Source organism: Rutidosis leptorrhynchoides, unplaced genomic scaffold (assembly GCF_046630445.1).
Source record: "Rutidosis leptorrhynchoides isolate AG116_Rl617_1_P2 unplaced genomic scaffold, CSIRO_AGI_Rlap_v1 contig536, whole genome shotgun sequence".
Classification (NCBI taxonomy): Eukaryota; Viridiplantae; Streptophyta; class Magnoliopsida; order Asterales; family Asteraceae; genus Rutidosis; species Rutidosis leptorrhynchoides.
Genome location: NW_027266763.1, coordinates 243 through 12979, shown reverse-complemented (window position 1 = coordinate 12979; position 12737 = coordinate 243). Strand labels below are relative to the sequence as shown.

Below are 12737 nucleotides of genomic sequence, written 5' to 3'. Positions count from 1 at the left end.
CCTGTTTAATGATCCCTTCAATCATTCTCATATAATTTAAGAAATCTGATTCACCATATAGCTTACCAGGAACATCAGAGAGCATCAAGTTCGTAAGTATCTTTCTACGGATTTCCTGAGCATGGTAGAATTCACGAAGAAAAACAGCACGTTCTACTCTCTTCTTAGCACAGAATAAAGATGACAATCGAAGTTAGTTCATAAATCAACACATAAAAAAATACCGCAACCATCCATTTTATTAGGACATAGATATCTCGAGTAGCCACGGCAGTGAGTTGAAATTGACAATAAGGCATTTACTGTTAACTAAACCATGAAACTCCATTGATGATAATAAAGCTCAAATACTGCATAAATATTCAATATTCATTCACAATCTAATAACTTAATTGACATGATAAACTCACCGCTCTCAATTTTGCGGAAAAAGAACCGACTTTTACAGTACCATTCGCCAAAAACGCTTCACCTTAGATCGTCGTTTGAATTATTCCAGATCAACCTCGCTTTACCGTAGTTGTGTTCCAATACGAACTGAATGAAAAAGAGTGATGAAAACTATGAATTCCAGGGGTGCACACACTACAAGAGTTTTGGAATAAACATCTACCGGTTGTAAATGTTATTCCCAGAAATTAAACTTGCTGATCAGATTCCTGTGACAACAATGCTACTAACTGAAATTGAGTTTGTACCTTTCTGCTTGACACTTTGAATCCAACATCTGATGATGTAATTCCTATTCGCTTGAAAAACGTGACAATAGAAGAAATAAGCTCTGCTTCTGCCTACATCATAAAGCAAAATTGATAAGTTTAGGAACGAAAATAGCTTAATAGAACGACCAGAAAATTTGCTTCCCAAAGACAGAGAGTTTCCCGAAAGTTAAAATAACGAATGAAGATAATGCGCCCACATCATAACATGAAGAATCACACATTGTGTGTATATCACAGTAGGAGCTCAAATCTTACAAAACTTGTGAAACAGTGGCGAGCTTTAGTAAAAATATATGAGCTTCAGTTAAAACATGCCTTCGAAAATTGTGAAATATGCCTTTGAAAACGCCAAAACTTGTGAAACAGTGGCGAGCTTCAGTCATTATGCCTTCAAATAAATTAGACCAGCGTATCAAGGAAGGTTAGCAGTGGAGGGCTAATAGTAAAATGCTGAAATATATATATATATATATTTAGTACACACTCGCTACAGAGTCGTACCTCCAAGAAAAGGCTCAACAGTCTGATAACATACGGCTAAATTTCCTGTAGCATCATGTTTTGCGATATCCCCATCCTGATGATCCTTCATCTCACCATTCCTTTTCAAGTAAAACGAACTTATCTGTTTTCCAAACACATTCTAGGGTGATGAAATCCTCATTTGTCGGGTAAACTTCCCGAAATACCTTCAATACCGTGCCAAAAAAATCATTAGAAGCCATCCTTCACAGCATTGAGGTACTAACTAAGATATTTAAAGAATCAAGCAGAATGAAATCAACCTCCATTCGGTCCTGATTAATTTTTACAGATTGCCTTTTTCGGGAGATAGAAGTGACGATGTTGTAAATTGAAACTACATCAAGTAATATCTGCAAAAGAAAATCAAAAAGGTTAATTGGAAGAGACTGAGCCTAAATTTCCTTTCACATAGTAGATTTATTTTCAAGAGAAGGAAAAATCAATGCAACACCGGCTAGGGATTCTATTTCTACATCTACATACTCACTGAACACCAACTTTCTCTACAGGTCAAGGCAGTTCTAACTTAAAACTTTAATGCATGTTTTACAAAAAACTTACTTGCTGGACCGAAGTTCTGAAGCGCGCTTGCAGAGCCAGAATGGTCATACAAAATCCCATAAAAAATGAGCAAGAAAGCAAGATAAACACCTCACTGTAAAATAGTCAAGGAAGAAATCATAAAAGGCGAGACAACTTTTCCATATTGCTCTAGATTAATAGCACATCGTCATGTATGTATTCAGAAATAATTCAAGGCTACCTTGCTTCTTTCAATATTGGCTCAACTATCTGCAAAGTGTAAATGCGCACATGTAAAATTAGGATTTGAATATGAAAGAAGCTTATCCATAGATTATCCATGTATGCATAAAAGCCAAAATCTACCAATCTGGATCAAAAGTGAATAGCTACCACTACATAAAGTTAGACAATAAATAAAAGAGTAGTAACTATACCTGTGATAGCAAGCGTGCAGCACCTAAGAGTCTCTCTAAAAAATTATGTGTTCCATCTTCACATCTTCTTCTCTTCAAACTGCCATAATGAAAATAATAATTTCACATTAAAATATGCCTTAGAAGATTCCAAAAGATATCTCAATTGTACCCAGGATATATGAGTGAGAACCCTGATTTTTTTTAAAAAAAAAAATTGATCATCATTTTGCAACTATTTAAGACCTTACAATTGGTTGACGTGTGATCATAATCATCATCGCTAACATTTTCTCTCTAATGTATGAAGTAAAGAGCATACAGACTCTACACACACATGTCTAAAATTGGTACCTTTCTAAAAGATGAACCTTTTGTTTGGGTCTGTTACCAGTGATCACTGCAAAGCAAGAAGCCACTGTTTGGTCCAACTTGGCCGATTGCAAAAGTCGCAAATCTCTTCTTACCTAGCAATGGAATGAAATTAGGAGCAAATCAAATTCCAAGCTTTAAATCAGTTGCTGGAAAAAAGAGATAAAAGGGGGAAAAACCGTAGCTTAACTAAATGGTCACCAGCGAAACAATCGTCGTCGTGCTTTGATATAGTAATAAATCATTTTCAGTTAAAGTTCGGTCCTATAAATAATGGGGAAAAATAATGAGAAGACTTGTGTTAGTACTGTACATAAAACACCCAACTTTGACTTTGTTACCTGGGAACGAAGCTCGAGAATAAACACCTTCAAATCTGCAAGAGCCAGGTCTTCTAGAATACAAAGCTTCTCTTCTACATCATAGAAACTCTTTTACAGCATTTGCAGTCTCACATACGATGAATGGCTCAAAGGCTTCAAATTAGAGTTTCTTAAAATTCTGTTGATGTTCTCCTTAATAACCTGTCAGATTCAATAGGCAGTTCGTCAGCGACCAAATAAAAAACGGATAAATTCCGAAGTTTTGTGGTGTAAGTGCAAAGATGTAGGAGTGTAATATACTAATATGGCATCTCAATTCTCACATCTGACAAAAGCTTAGACAGTATGTTCTCTCTACTAATTAGCAGCAGTGTCCTAAAGTCTTTGTACATTTTGCCAACAATCATTTGCAAAGACTTTAAACACATTCACACTACAGAAAAGATGAAGCAAAATTTTGAAGATGAGGACAACCATACCTTAAAACGATCTTTGGATGGAATAAAAGACAATAGTGATGGAAGCTTATCATTAAAACCATAAACCCTTAGTTCCAGCTTGTCGCCATACATAAAAATCAAGAATCACCAAAAATAACTAATTTGTCTTGAGATGAAGGTTCGGAAGTCGACGGGGAAAGCCACCGGATCTCGTGGCTGGCTCTGTAGAGGTCGCCAAAGGAGCAGATTGGACGGGTAAGTTTAATGGACTGTTTTTTCACTGTTCATCTAACGATCTGGTGGTCCAAATTACATGTTGAAGAGATCGGACGGATCCGATCGAAGCACTATAATTAGACTGTTCATCCAAGCAACCTCAAATTAGTAGTTCTATATATGGTGGTAATATGGTGGTAATTAGTTTTATTTTTAATTTTTAATTTTTAATTATGATAAAGGACTAAATTCCAACTCATTTGCCGCGTATTACGTAATCTAATACATGTCAAAATTTGATTTAAATACTTAAATGATATGTTAGACCATTTTCACTTCCTAGTTCAAGTGTTTTTTTTGGTTCAAATTAAATTCTAATTTGTACGGGAAGAAAAAATTGAGTTGCTCACATGACTTGTGAAATCTCTTTTTTCTTTTTTTTTTAGTTCTCTTTACCGTGACATCTTATTTTTATTTTATTTTTCTTATTATTAATTCTCACCAATCATAATCATTATTTTTATAACAAATTAAAATTGAGATTTAATAATTTGATGTTATATAATGGAACAAATGAATTCAAAATTTTATAAATATCAAAAAAAAAAAATTCCTTCTATTTATATGTCACTCACTTGGTATAAATTGAGATGTAAAATTAGATTTAACAGCTCTGGTACTCACCTAAGAATTTTTAAAGATTTAAATTAGGCTAAGAAAAGGAATGGGACAAGGCAGTAAAAGAGAAATAAAAGAAAAGGCACTAGTACCTGTAACTAAGCTCAAGCCATTCGATTTCCTTCTCGAATAAATAATCCAGATTCATGCAATGTAATCAATAAAGGGGCATTGTCGTCAACATCAAGAATAGACTAAGACAAGTCTAGAGCCATGCTGGATTCTTGAGGGGAGTGACAACAGCCTTGACTTGCAAGTAATTTTGGAGTCCATAAATACCCTTCTCTCTTCCATGTCCACTCATCTTGTAACCACCAAAGGGGATGGCTGCATCAAATGTATCATAGCAGTTTATCCACACAGTTCCGGCTTTCAATGCATGTGTCAGCGTGTTAGCGTATCTATGTTCTGTGTAAACACGCCGGCAGCCAGTCCATAGCTCGAGTTATTTGCTCTCCATATCACCTCATCAATATCCCTGAAAAAACAAGTTTTCAACTTGCAAAAAAGTTGTAAGCAAACGGCATCTGAAATGAGCAGAGACAGAAGTTGAGTTTGCTTACTTGAATTTCACGATGGACTGAACAGGACCAAATATCTCATCCTGAGCTATCAACATGTCATCCTTAACATTGGAGAAGACAGTGGGCTTGATATAGTATCCGTTTGTGCCAAATCTTTCCCCACCGGTTTCAAGGGTAGCTCCACTTTCAGTACCAGATTTATGTATTTGAGGATCTTTTCAAATTGCTTAGAGTCAATCTGAATAAGTGCACCTTTTATTAAACGACTGAATACATGAATGAATTGAAGAATGAAAATAGTTTGCATGCATACCTGAGGGCCTTGCTCGATGCCAGACTTGAATGGATCACCGACACTACTTTGGATAGCCTTTGCCTTGGCTTTTGCCACAAACTCATCATATATACTTTCGTGAACAAATGTTCGAGATCCTGCACAGCAGCATTGTCCCTGTAGATTTGCCAAACGGTTATGACCAATAGTTTCTACTAAACTAAGTAGAATCGAATCAGAGAACCTCCAACTTAATTACCTGATTGAAGAACAAAAGGGGATAATCTATGTCAGCGTCCTTGCATATGATAAAAGGGGATTTCCCTCCAAGCTCCAAAGTTACTGGCTTAAGATTGCTTTGTGCTGCTAATTGAAGCACTTGTTTTCCTGTTTTGAGTTGATCCAGTGAAAGCAAGCTGCGCTCAAAGAGAAAACATGTCATGGTATAATGAATTAACATAACAAAAAACTGTGTAATCATGCTTAAAACAGTTTACATGGAGTTCACCTTATCAACATCCATATGACTGGCAAGAGCTGCACCGGCGGTGGCACCAAAACTGGAAACAATATTGACAACACCATCAGGAAGTCCAGCCTGCCACCATTAAAATGATCTTATCAAGTAAGAAACAAGTATTTCGAGGGTGTTATGCTCCAAACACACGACGAAAACACTCAAATCATTGAGACAAGGACTTGACAGATATGAACATGAAAGAACTACCTCATAAAGTAGCTTGGAAGCAAGAAGAGCAGACAATGGTGTCTGCTCGGCTGTCTTAAGGACAATGGTGTTACCACAAGCTAAGGCAGGTGCGATTTTCCAAGCAAACATGAGAAGAGGAAAATTCCATGGAATAATTTGACCGGCAACTCCAATTGGTTCATTGTAAAGTCTGCACATGGTATGGTCCATCAGCTGGAACTGTGAGGTCATGGATCTTATCTGCCCAACCTGATGAATTTCATTTCATAAAGGAAAATAAACTAAGTATGGACGAACGAATATGGGAAAACCAAATAGAGAAATGTCTAAAAGTCTTAATTTTAACCCACCAGCATAATATCGAATAAAATGCGACACCATGGGGACCTCAATTTTAGCGGATTGTTCAAATGGCTTTCCATTATCCCAAGTCTCCAGAGCTGAAAGTTCAGCATTATGCTTATATCGAGTAAATCGGCAAAGCGGAAAAGTATCAAAGACCTTTCCTGCAGAAACAAAGAAGAGAAATCATAATCTAATACAGTAAAATTTCATGAAATAAGACGTAGTTAACTAAAAGAGGATGAATTTAATTACATAAGCAGTCATCTTTGGCCATGGCCCGTGATCAAAAGCTTTCCTGGCGGCGGATACTGCACGATTCACATCTTCAAGGTCGCCTTCAGCGACATGAGCAATAACTTTCCCTGTCCTGGGATCCAACGTCGGAAAAGTTTTTCCTATATTTTAAAGGGATTCAGTAAAATGAAAAGAATATCAAAGTTTGTAGACTAGAAAAACGAGATCAAAGTTTTAATGAAAATTTAATCAACCTGACGTTGCATCAACAAATTTTGCATTGATAAGGAGTTGAGTGTAGTTTACTTTGACATCAGGAGTAATTGGATTCTCTGTTTCAGCAGAGGCAGTACTATATCTGCAGATTGTTCTACTGAGCCCAGGATTCCTCCCTGGAAAATGAAATTAATTACGATGAATAAGTATATTTTGCAAATGCATTTTCCCAGAAAGCAAACAAAGCAAACAATATATAAAATCTAATTATGCACGTTAACGACACAATACATGCAAACACACACACACACACGTAATTTCCTTAGTCGTAAAGCATAAATCAGATCCTTGGATAAAAACCCATAAATCTAAATCTGCATATACATTTTATTTTATTTTTACCTTGAGCAGAAAACAGAGCAGAAGCAGACGTGAATGAGCGACTGAGAAGTGAAGCCATGAATCAGTGTGTGATGTGATTTGATGATCAAAATCTCTATAATGATAGTATAGTACTCCTTAAATTAAACTAGAGGGGGAGAAGTTAGGAGATCAAATTCAAACTACAGTGTGGAAAGATGAAAATTTTCACACGACAATAAAGAGTTGTACACGACTGTTACGCTTTAATAATGGACTCTTTACTTTTGGGGCACCAGAAAGAAAAGTTTGGATTTTGATTACAACTCTGAAACTATTTGTAGTTATCTGTTAGTATCAACTAAGTACTATAGTATACAAGAAGAAATAAAAGATACTGGTGGTGCTACTAGTGGTCTCTCAGCTTTGATTAATTGTTACCTGGCTCCTTTAACTATCAAAATGTCCAATTAATTACAAATAATAATAATATGCACATGCACATGCACATGCTTCTTTCATGTGTTTAGGTGAGATGTGGCAAAGAATATCACCATATTTACGTGAATATAAATTGATCGGCATGCTTGTGATGAAAAATTCACAGCCAAGAAAATAATTATCTAAATTAACGACCTATATATTTCTTAGTGTTGCCATGCCAATTAAATGCTATAACGTAGAATGCATACCTTAAGAAGATTAGACAAAAAAAAAAAAAAAGACCATCTTTGTTCAATTTTATCAAATCTTTTTACCATAAAACAATTGCTGTATTGGGGATACTTTCCCTATCTGATCAAATCTTTCTTATCTTTTACAGTAATTTGGATGTCAATGAATTAAATTCAGCTTTTTATTCGATCAATTAAAATAGAAAAGACAAGATGACAATGTCAATTAAATTTCCATCAAACAAGTTATCATCACCAACGATCATGAAAAACAAAATCAACTACCACTACTCAAGCACCAGCACACAATCACTACAAGTTCATACTCGATCTGTTTGTCTAGAGCCAAGCAGGATTCTTCAAGGGAGTAACGACTGCCTTGACTTGCAAGTAATTCTGGAGACTGTAAATCCCTTTTTCTCTACCGATTCCACTCATTTTGTATCCTCCAAAAGGAATGGCAGCATCAAACAGGTCGTAGCAGTTAACCCACACAGTCCCAACACGCAATGCACGTGTCAGCGTGTTAGCCGTGTCGATGTCCTTGGTGAACACTCCGGCAGCCAGGCCATAACTCGTGTCATTTGCCCTTCTAATCACTTCGTCAATCTCCCTGTAATCAGCCAAAAATATTAGATTACAATTACGAGTTAATCTCCCTAAGGTTAATTTGCTTAATTATATTAGGTTCGTTTTACTTGAATTTTAGGATAGATTGAACCGGACCAAAAATCTCGTCTTGTGCTATCAACATATCTTCCTGGACACGCAATCGATCGAGCTTATGTTAGTGTGTATACAAGCTATTGGTATTGTTACTTTGTTTAAAACATTATTATATTATATTTATACCTTAACATTGGAGAAAACTGTGGGCTGGACATAATAGCCCTTGCTTCCCAATCTTTCTCCTCCAGTTTCGAGGATAGCTCCACTTTCAGTACCTGACTTTATGTACTTCATAATCTTCTCGAATTGTTCTGTATCAATCTGATTATTTCAAGCAGCGGATCGAGGGCATATCAGTACTTTAAACTTTAATTTAGACTAAATAATGCATTTTGCTTCATCATTCATATATATATATATATAAGTAAGTATTAATTATACCTGAGGACCTTGTTCGATTCCACTTTTGAAAGGATCGCCAACAGTACGATTGAGAGCACGTGCCTTTGATTTGGCAACAAACTCATCGTATACATTCTCATGTACATAAGTACGAGAACCAGCACAGCAGCATTGTCCCTAAATCGATCGGAAGAAAAATATTTACTCCTAAAACTAATTATTTCTTACATGAATTTTGAATGCAAATTAATTGGTTTTGTGTTGTGTGTGTATTATAGTACTAGTATATCTTACATACAGTAAATAGTAATTAAGTAAGTATATGTAGTACCTGGTTAAAAAATAAAGCAAAGTGAGCAAGCTCAACAGCCTGATCCACATCAGCATCCTTACATACAATGAAAGGTGATTTCCCTCCTAATTCAAGAGTTACTGGCTTCAGATTGCTTCTTGCTGCTAACTCCAAAACAGTTTTTCCTGTAACAGTAGATCCCGTGAAAGCAAGCTGCAACCGTCAAAACACGTATACTGTAATTAATTCATTATCCAAAAAAATAACATAATTATCTCTATATCACAATACATGATGTTTTGTATTTTTAGATATCCAAAAAATATATTTATTTAGTGAAGATCATTGACTACATACATATAGATTTGGATGAACTTCAAAATACAAAACATCATATATTATGATACAGAAGGAGTACATACTTATTCAAGTCTCCAAAGAGTGAATTTACCTTATCTACTTCCATATGACTTGCAAGTGTCGCACCGGCTGTTGGACCGAAACCAGAAACAATATTCAAAACACCATCAGGAAGTCCAGCCTGCAATTACAAGCAAAAATATATCATTCATGGCTGTCCAAATACATTTAATATGAACTAACTATCGTCCCCATGTAAAAAGTATTTTTTAGACGGAGGTAATTTGTACCTCATGAAGTAGTCTTCCTGCAAAGAGAGCAGACAAAGGTGTCTGCTCAGCCGTCTTAAGGACGACACTATTTCCACATGCCAATGCTGGCCCGATCTTCCAAACAAACATGAGAAGAGGGAAATTCCATGGAATGATTTGGCCGGCTACGCCGATCGGTTCGTGCAAAACTTGCATATGATATGGTCCATCACCTTGTGCTGTCAGACCATGGATCTTATCCGCCCAACCTGAGAAAATATCGTACAGAGGAGACTTCAGAGGATGCAAAAACTAGGAAATGTAAAGATTGACAAAATAATTTTACCGACCAGCGTAGTATCGCATTATACGGACACACATAGGCAGTTCAATGTTAGCAGCTTGCTCATAAGGCTTCCCGTTATCCCAAGTCTCCAGTGCTGCGATTTCGTCAGTATGTTGTTCAAGTAAATCGGCGAATCGCAAAAGTATCCGTGACCTTTCCTGAAAAAATGAAGGAGAAATGGAAGTCAAATTAAGCACGTACAAAATTTTGCTTACAAAATGAAAGTTGAATGTAGAGAAAGGAATGTTACATACATAAGCTGTCATCTTAGGCCAAGGTCCTTGATCGAATGCCTTGCGGGCAGCAGAGACGGCTCGGTTGATATCTTCAGCGTCGCCTTCGGAAACATGAGCAATGGGTTCTCCTGTCCTAGGATCCAACGTGGGGAAAGTTTTTCCTGCATTTTTGTATATATAGTAAGATTTAAGAAGCATCAGGTTGAAATTGTTTAGGAGATGAAAAGTTGACCTGATGCTGAATCAACGAATTTTCCATTGATGAGAAGCTGAGTATGCTTTACTTTTACAGATGGAATTATTGGCTCTGCGATAGAAGCAACAGTACTAATATTGCATCTAATAATTCGCAGTGCTTTGCTGTAGACAGAATTCCTACCTGGAAAATTAATAAGGATTAATTATTAACCATTTGAATTAAATTACTTGTGATATCGATCATACTACCACTCGCTAGGATTACCAAATAACTAAGGATGATATTGTCAGTACGTACTAGGATGGCCACATTTTTATAGTACTACATATAGTACTTATTATAAGCTTTCTCTAGAATGAGAGCTAGTTTTCCATTAATAATCGACCAAACGTTTTTGAACTGTTTCGTCCCCAAACATAAAGTTCACTCTTTAGTCTCTCCATTTACGTTTATTTGAACTCGTTAGTCCCTCGATCCTAACGGACGTTAATTTTTGCCGATTTGGCACTTACAGGCAATCATAGAGTGACACGTATCACTTACGTGTAAAAAAACGCCAGCCAATCATAGAATTGACATTTTTATTGAACCGATGATTGAACCAAATCGAACCAAATCAAATGGTTAAACCAAACCGGACCAATTCATCTTTTATATTGGTGTCGTTCTGGAAAATCTCTCCTTGTTGAAGCTTGTTTGCTACCGTTAACCGGATCATGTCCAGTGCTCCTCGTGTTGTTTGTTTGCTACCGTTAACTCAAAACAACTTTATTATGATGCTCTGTTGGAACTAATAATTCCTACACTTTGAATGCTTAAAAAAAATGTCAATTCTATATTATATATCGGTAGTGACTTCAACAGCAACCCCGCCATCAATCTCTCAAGATTCATCATCATCAGCATCAATAACAATACCAAAATTATCCAAAACTTCATCCCACCACCCAAATTTTCTACCCAAAAAGAAGAGTTTGTGGCATTTGTTGGCCGAAATTTATCTTGGAAGGGTTTCGGCCGCTCGAGCCGCCACCGCTAAGACACTGAGTCACGATCGAGTTTATCACGAGTCGTGATAAAGTCGACCGATTCTCAACTGAGTTCAAGTTCCAGAAGGTTGCCACGATGACGAAGAGCCATTCCGGGACAGCACCGCCGCGAGAACCGGCGGCCAAAACCCTTCCAAGGTAAATTCCGGCCAACAATTGCATCAAAATCAAAAATTAAACACGTTAAAACACTCCTAATTACTCATAGAACAACATACTAGAAAATTAGAGTGAGATTTTAACTTTGTACCGTTGAATCGGAAAATTTAAAATCGAAATTAAACAAAAACGAAGCTTTGGAAAAGAAAATTAACATTAGATTAGGAGTCACCACGTCGAGAGGAGTTGGAATCGGCCAGGTTCGTCGAGTTCAGGGCCGTCGGAGTCGACGTCGTCTCGAGAGAGACGACGGCAAAGTGAGGGAGAGAGTGACGGGAGGAAGAAGATCGAAGTGATTGAACCGACCGGTTCAATAAGTATTTATAGTTGAACTGATCCGGTTCAAAGTCGTAAATGACACGTGTTTAAAATCTAGGTGGCATTTTTTATACGTAAGTGACACGTGTCATTTTATGATTCGCTGTAAGTGTCAAATGGGCAAAAAGAAAGTTCGTTAGGGTCGATGGACTAACGAGTTCAAAAAATCATAAACGAAAAGATCAAAGAATAAACTTTATGTTTGGAGATACGGTTTAAAAACGTTTGAAATAGGGACCAAACGGTTACTTTTGTCCTTAATAATCCTTAACGGCATATAACTTTTAAACAAGAAGATGGTTTGTTTCTTTCTCTTGTTAAATGAATCTTCAAACTCACAAATTTGGAATTAACACTTGTTCAGTCAGGGTCAAACAAATAAATATGCATGTTCTGCTCTCTTTCTTTCTCGGCAGCCATATTGAAATCCGAATGAGAGTATATATGTTAAGTTTTCAAAACAAATTAAAGTGAGAGTACTGAATACTACTTAAATATCAGAGACGAAAAAAAAAAGAAAAAGACACAATCGTATATAACCAGAAAAAGGAAACAGTTGCAACCTCGAGAAAGCAGAGGAAACCCTGAAGTTATGGAGCGTGACAGAAATGGAGAAAGCCTGATGAGAGCTGCCATTGAAACAAGTTTACAGTAGAAAACTCAAAGTGTATATAGAGTGATCCTTTTCTATCTCTGTTTCTGTCTGTATTTAAGTACGCTTTCAGCTGTGAATGATAGATTTATTTATTCATGAAAGAGATTTGAAATGATCTTCAATTTGCTGGAAAACGAGGTTTAGTTATAAAATAAAATACTATGAGTTGACCAATAATTGAGTTGGAGAGAGAAAAAAGGTATATAAATATATAAATATTATACCATGAATAATGATCACATGAAGAACTT

General features: G+C 36.4%; 1 protein-coding gene and 1 pseudogene across 1 annotated transcript; both read right to left on the bottom strand.

Annotated features, from left to right (window-relative positions):
* Positions 1-4419: 4419 nt before the first annotated feature.
* Positions 4420-6976, bottom strand: LOC139884327 (aldehyde dehydrogenase family 2 member B7, mitochondrial-like; annotated as a pseudogene).
* A 913-nt stretch (positions 6977-7889) lies between these two features.
* Positions 7890-12467, bottom strand: LOC139884328 (benzaldehyde dehydrogenase, mitochondrial-like). The gene is made up of 11 exons (XM_071868372.1): positions 12395-12467; positions 10339-10485; positions 10125-10267; positions 9875-10028; positions 9564-9793; positions 9365-9454; positions 8953-9126; positions 8661-8798; positions 8403-8540; positions 8249-8310; positions 7890-8163 (listed from the first exon to the last, which is right to left on the bottom strand). The coding sequence occupies exons 1-11, from the start codon at positions 12465-12467 to the stop codon at positions 7890-7892; spliced, it is 1623 nt and encodes a 540-aa protein (XP_071724473.1).
* Between the last annotated feature and the right edge of the window lie 270 nt (positions 12468-12737).